The sequence below is a fragment of the Nestor notabilis genome, unplaced genomic scaffold (genome assembly GCF_000696875.1).
Source record: "Nestor notabilis isolate BGI_N333 unplaced genomic scaffold, ASM69687v1 Scaffold31394, whole genome shotgun sequence".
NCBI lineage: Eukaryota > Metazoa > Chordata > Aves > Psittaciformes > Psittacidae > Nestor > Nestor notabilis.
This window is the reverse complement of record NW_009924797.1, coordinates 26,317-33,488: the sequence shown is the minus strand read 5'-3', so window position 1 is coordinate 33,488 and position 7,172 is coordinate 26,317. Positions and strand designations below refer to the sequence as shown.

Genomic DNA, 7,172 nt, shown 5'->3' with positions numbered 1-7,172 from the left:
GTTCTGCACAGTACTGAGAGATTTCAGCCTTTCATTCAAGCTAGTAATTTTCGTCTGAAAAGTTACTATGTGAATGACCATTTGCTAGCCATATGTATTTTACCATTCTGGGAAGCATGGGTCGTCATCCTCCCTCTTCTCTAAGTCATAAATGTTACAGCTCATTATCACCTACTCCTTGAAATAAATACTTTGGAGAAAACAATAACATTTTAAAGTGTGTTACGCATTAAGGTATGCTGTTAAGATGATTATTTTTTTGTGCCAACATGGACAAACTAAAATTGGCATTGCTTACTAAAGGAAAAAGCAGCCAGTTGTAAAGAACGTGCCATTTAGTTGGTATTATAAGTAGCAGTGTGTGTAAATAATTGTATTGTATCTTTAACAGGATCTATCACTTCTGAAATAATGATGGAAATTCTTCGTGACAAGGAGAGTGGCATTAATATGGAAGGTGGATTTATGACAACTGGAAGCATGGTGTCTGTATTGCCTCAGCAGCCTAATCTGCCATGTATTCACTTCTTTACTGGAACTCCAGATCCTGCAAGGTGATGTGGCAGCAAGTAATTAGGATAAAATTCATAAATATCTAAATTAAGAAGTGTTGCGATTTTTCCAATTATATTCTTTTTTGGTCCATCCCATCATGTCCCCTGTCATCCCCACACTGAAAAAGCACAATCAAAAAGTAGGAGGAACATAACGTACATTATACTATATACCAACCTACTTAACCAAACACTGCTATGTCACCGACTTAAACATCAGGAGACAATTGTTTTGGTTTTAAAAGACATTTCTTAAAAGAAGGAATGAGAAGAATGGGGAAAAATACAGCAATTTACCAACTCAATGATTTTATCAAAACTATCAATAAAGGATCTCTGTTCTGTTTTCTCTTTCTAGGTCTGTATTCAAGCCTTTCATTTTTGTGCCCAATGTTACTCAGTTGCTAAAAACTAGCTCCCCTGCTTTTGGCCAAGATGATCCAGTTAAGAAGCAACCGCGTTTCCAGACTAAGCCAGATCGAAGACATGAGCTCTATAAAAAACATGAAAGAGCTGCTGTAGTTATGGAAACTACTGAGGTACGTTGATTAAATTAGATTTCAATGCAAGCAGGTGGTTTATATAAGCTCCTTGCTCACATTTTGTTAATGTGATACCATATAATGCCCTTTGATGGATTCTGAAGAACATCATAGCACACCAGAAGCAGCCCATCGTGTTGGCATCTGGCAGGCATATGTTTCAAACACTAAAAACTGCAACTAGCACTTTGCTGTGCTCCCAGGCCTAGCCACAGATAGGTATCTGTAATGCTCATCTTGCAAAGCAGCGGGGGACACATACTCCTGCACCAGTCAGATAATGGGGAAATACTTGAGCAGCCACAGGCAAATATACAACTCTTGGTAAGAGTACTTACAACTTTCCAGGGCCCTGGTCTCAGGCAGTAAGGAGGGCATGCCTTTTATCATTGCTTGGTATGGACAGGAAAGGAAACAAGATCACAAAGGCAGATGAACACAAAGGTGAAGCATGCATGTAGTTGCTTGCCTTAACCGTAGCATCTCTCCTGTTTACAGATAAATGTTCTAAAAATAAGGCACATGCCCACTTAAGTTGTGGTAGCATAAATACCTAGAGAGGCTTTAATTTTGTTTATTTTCAATCCATCAGACAAGGATGTAGGCAGATGAAGATACTACATATCAGGAAAAGAGATCTAGGAAAACCTGTCATGGTGCTATTTTCTACCAACACAAACTTGTACCCTAGCAACTATTAAGAGGTTAAAATAGGGACAGTAGAACAGAATTTTGTTAGGGTGAACGCTACATGCTCTCTATGGCTTTTTGTGAAATACGGACGTTTCTTTCTGCAGGGCAAAGGTAAAGAGATGCTGAAAGAGATACAGGAGTTGGAGAAACAGAAGATAAATGAAATGGAATCAATCCTGCAAAATGGATGTCTTGACACTAGCCCAGCAGTTAACCTTTTTTCACAGTGTGTAGAAGAAGAACTCAAAATATATAGCTAAAACTACTATTTGAATGTGGTAAAATTCAGCTTTATGATGAACTTTCCTAAAGAAGTGGCTATATAGATTACATCTTATGTTTGATATGCCAGTTAGTATGGACAGTTTTAAAGATGCGCATTCATATTCAGGCCAAACAGCTTTTGGTTGTATGAAGCAATGCTGAAAAGGCTCATAAGAGCCAGGCAGTGACTTTGTACGTGGCATAGAGCTGTCAGCAGAGATTGATTTTGCCAAGAAACAGATGCAGTTAGACTGCAATAGCTTGATTAAATTGCAGAACAACCCCATCTCTGGATGAAGAACACCAACTCAGATTTGGAGAACTCAGTTCTAGCGTACACACATGTAGCTTTTATAGTCAAGATAATCATAGCAGAATTTTGCATTGCCAGAATTAAAATGGCCATGCTGAAGGGCTTTCTAAAATGTAGAAGCCATTACTTGCACTAAATAAAAATGATATGCAAAGTCAAGTAAGATTGATATTCAGCTGTTTGATAAAACCATTCTAAAGTACATTTCATATATGAACCTTTTATGCCTTCAATGCAAAATGAGGCTAAGAGTTCAAGGTATATTAGAACCAAATCACAGTTACAATTTTAGCATGATTTGTTGTGAAATCTGATTACATGGAATTCAACAACGCAAGCACCCTGCTAGTTACCACACAATTTTCACTTCCCTGTTTTATTTTCCCCACCCTGATAACTGAAAAATAAACTTATTTACATACAGTATAATTGTCAAATTAATTCTGCAATACACTTTATAACATCATGTGGAAGTTTTTTAATGTTTCTTGAATTGTCACTTTTAAAAATCAGATATATAGAAAGGAAGAGGCTGGGGTACACAAGTGTATACTTGTACTCAGTGGGACACTTAAAGGGACTTTTACTTCATACGATGCCTTTTAACCATGACTTGTCTTGCCAAAATTACTAGACTATGGAGTTAATTTAATCAAGCTTTTTTGCCCTGCCAGGAACTCCTTCCTCCCTGATCCTGCATAAGAGTATTGATAAATAGGTGACACTAATTTTACTATCTCTGGCAAAGGGCAAACTGAGCAAACAACAAAGAAAGAAGATTCTGGCTTTACTGTGTGATTAAGCAGGCTAGAAGTTATGACTGGAAGAAAAAAGCCCAAAAAAACCCTCAAAACCCAGCACTTCTGCAAACCTTCAGAAGAGAACATGTAACATGAAATGGAGCATTAGAGCTGCAGTAGCAGTATGTGTCACGACAGCACCCCACAGCAGACCACAAAAAGACCATTCTTCAATGTTTTTTCTAGATGTAGTCAGTTTCTAGAATCAGCTCAGATACTAAAGATGGGGCTACACACATGCACCATTTTGAAAACTGTTCTATTCCCCCACTGGTAATAGAAGTAAGTAAAGGCAAACAAAGAATATATATACAATGAAGTTTGCAGAACGAGTAAGAAAATTAAGAATCTGGCAAATTGTTCTTCCTGATATCACAATGAAAGTATAAGTTAATTTGGGATACCATGTTCGGAGCCACAGCAAGAAACTAATGGGTCAGGAAGGGTTCTTGAACTTTCTTGTTCTAGCGATCCTGCGTGCCAAGTGGCAGTAGCAAATAAGACAGAGTAGCAGGTAAGACAGAAAGTAAGCTTGAGTTGACTGAACCCTTTTGTGCCAGTGTTGTCAACAAAATTTCTTAGAAGTTCAATACTACAGTGGATATTTATGAAATGGATGGTATATTTAATCAAATTTTGTTGTATCTACCTGTTTTCCTCATGGATGTCTGTATCTGACAGTCATGTGTGTCTTTTCCCTATTTTTCATCAGCAGCTATTCCACACTAGCTCTTTGATAACTTCAAAGTATCCATAAATACCAGGTAAAGCTTCTGGAAACCAAGGTATGAGTCAAGTTTACATGTAGCATAGCAAAACAAGAGAAACAATTTTATGCTACAATGCAAATATAATGAAGTTACACATGAATGAAAGTAGTGAAGGTGGTAGAACAAGCCTTTAAGTGAGCTTTTTGGCCATGTAATCATGGGGTGGCAATTTACCAGGTTAAGCATATCGGTCTGGTTGTAATATAGGCAGATACACTCCAACTGTTCCTCTAGTTTCTGTGCTGTTTTTTTATTTACTGGTCTATAGTACACAAAGTTAAACCAATGTGATGTGTGGTGACAGATCAAGTGATAAGCCAACAAAGTACAGAATATTTTGTTACCTTTTTTCCAGGGATTTCATCCTCCTAGAACACATGCAGTGTAAAAACAGAAAATGAAGATGAGATGAGCAGGAATAAATACCCCCTCCCACAACCATACGCCAAACAACCCCCCTCCCAACAAAATAATTCAGAATGTCCTCTAGAGGGCAATGTCTGTATGTATTTCATCTAGGAATACTCTCACAGCTTATTTTAAAAGGTCTAGTGATTAATGAAGGATCACTATTAAAAAACCCCGTGCTAGCACTGCTACCTAGAAAACTAAAAGTTTCATCTCTACCCCTGCCCATTATCACAATTACTGCAGTTAGAGCTAGAAAAAAGATCCAGTGTTTCACTCCAGGCTTCTCTGGGCTTACTTGTTCAGTGGTGTTTGCATGGAACATCAGTTCAATAAACTTCAAGTTAACTGAGATTTATCCCAAACTAATCCACCTTCAAAATAAAAGAATCACTGTACCACTGACCACATCTTGAAAAGCAAAGTTACTTCTAATCACCAAAATTCCACACATCAGTAGATCAGCTATTAACATACATCAATTGTCAGCTATTTTAAAGCTTGCCAGTGCTCCTTGATAGAAGCAAATATTTATCAGATAAAAGTTAGTCAACTTTCTAGAATCATTCGAAGTCTCTTCTTAGCTTCCAGAATTACTGAGTGATTTAGAAACAGATGATGATATCCTGTATTTCATTCCTAGTTTATTTAGTCCAGTTATTGGACTAACAGGTATGGTATCAGCAGTCACAATGTTGTAACAATTAATCTAATAGAAATTGGTGTCAGTTGTTAATTAAAGGCGTTCTCTTCATTAGATTTGTAACAGGGAGTCTTCTCTAAGCAGAAATTTTGAGCAATTTCTTAACTTAAACCAGAAGTGTTCAAAATCTAGGGAATAGCATAGCTGTTGTAAGAAAGGAGGGAAGGGCAGGACTTTATGATGAAAATGAGAAAGACAAGAGTGCAAGAACGATGACTATGCATAGGTCCATAAAACTTACCTAAGATCAACTTCTTGAACATTTGAAGAACAAAAAAACCATGTATTTGATAAGCAGGTGATATTCATTAAGTAGATTATAATGTAAAATGTTCTTAAAGATCCATTCAGGCTGCTAGAGGAAAACTGGTATCTTTCTGTGAACACCCATTAACAAGTCCTGTACCTATTTAAAAAGCCAAGGGTGCATTTAAGAAATACCAAATTTGAAACCCAAGATCCACTTAAACAAATCTCTTGGAAAATTAATACATTTGTCATAAATCTCGCCATGCACACATAACCCTCCCACACCTCACAGCACATCAAAGCTCAGAACTCTGAAATCAAATAACAGATTTATTGACAAGTTACAGTATTTAGAAGCCAGACACACTCATGGCTTCTGCTTTTAAGTCACACATATCTAATTATTTCAAGATATTTGATATAGCTGTCTTCAGCAGTTGCAATGGAAATACACTATTGTTTTCCTTTGTGGCCACAGCCTGAGACAAATGTCAATTATTCTGTTGCTGGAAAACATTAAAACCTGTCAGTTTGTATAGCACACATACGCAGTAGGATGCAGTTGTGTTTCTGTGCATGCTGCAGAAGTGCAATATGACTGACAGTAAAAGGAATTTTTTTCCAATCTAAGTCTTGCATGGACTTACAGCTACCATAAAACAACTGTTTCTTGAACAGTAGGTTATGCTGCTAAAATCACTTTTAATTCTTAATACAAAGTAGGTGCATAGGAGCTGTAATAAAAATCCATGTACTAAAAACAAACCAACCAACAAAAACAGGGAAAGACTTTTTTTAAAAAAAAAGGATGAAAAGGGTTATTCAGAGCTTGAGCAAATTTATTTTTTTTTTTAAATACATGGGTTCCTTTCCCTCACTGTATGAAACTCTTATATAGACATCAATGCTCTTCCTGCAGTTTTAACAGGGCACCATAATGGCTATCAGATACCAGTTTGTCTTCAACCTTTATACAGTACTGCACGACACACAGATTCTCAGATGCTGCCTTCAGTGCACAGGAATCTGAGTGACACTACAGTAACTATTTAAACATCGTAGGAGGGTACCTGAGGCTTATTATAAACCTGTGTTAGGCAACCAATACTGAAATTTGAGGATCCTTAGCTACTCTAAACCCTAACTTGGATGTTCAGTTAGGATTCTTTATGTAGGAGATTTAAAAAAGTCACTGTATTTCATTTAAAAGGTTTTAGGAGTTGATAAAATTTTTCATCTTGACTTGGTCAAGTATCCAAGACTTCTATAACATCTTTATTTGAGGCTGGCACTTCTGAATTAAACTGGAAAGGTTAATTTCAGAAGGCAAAAATCTACTCTTGACAAAGTTACTACCACCAAAAGTACAGAACCACTTGCTTATCTGAAATTCCATGATCTCATTTCCTAATCTGGGGGAGCACTGGGTATCTTAATGTTTTTAAGATTTGGCAAATTTGTACAAAATCATTATTTATCCACTAAATATTTCCTCAGCTTTAATCCTCTGACATCAGAATGACGTGAGAAACAAGCCACCTGATCTGAGGTGTAAACAACTAGAACAAGTTCTTGGTGTTAGGCAAGAGTGGAATATTAAAAACTGCGATATGATAGAAGAAATCCTACTTCTATGAAATCAGGAGATGCCTGGCTGTAAAAAGGAATCAGTATTTTATCATATTAAAATATGGAAAAAACACAGCAACATAAAAAATACCTCTCATTCTTGCTGTTTTTTCCACTGTGGCACCAGTCACTAAAGCTGCTGTTATAATGCCTCTAGAGAATGACAGTGACACATCATTTTACTATTTGTTTTGCTCAAAATGGAAAAAAAATGCTCTAAATCCAGAGCATCTTGTTCTATTGCATT

The 7,172-nt window shown here is 36.7% G+C and overlaps 1 protein-coding gene across 1 annotated transcript; it reads left to right on the top strand.

Annotated features, from left to right (window-relative positions):
- Positions 1–391: 391 nt before the first annotated feature.
- SCRN3 (secernin 3) lies at positions 392–2,049 on the top strand (the record flags this gene model as incomplete). Its single annotated transcript, XM_010012768.1, has 3 exons — positions 392–554; positions 913–1,093; positions 1,894–2,049. Coding segments are annotated over 3 exons (500 nt in total), but the record flags the coding sequence as incomplete, so codon positions are not given.
- Positions 2,050–7,172: the final 5,123 nt, after the last annotated feature.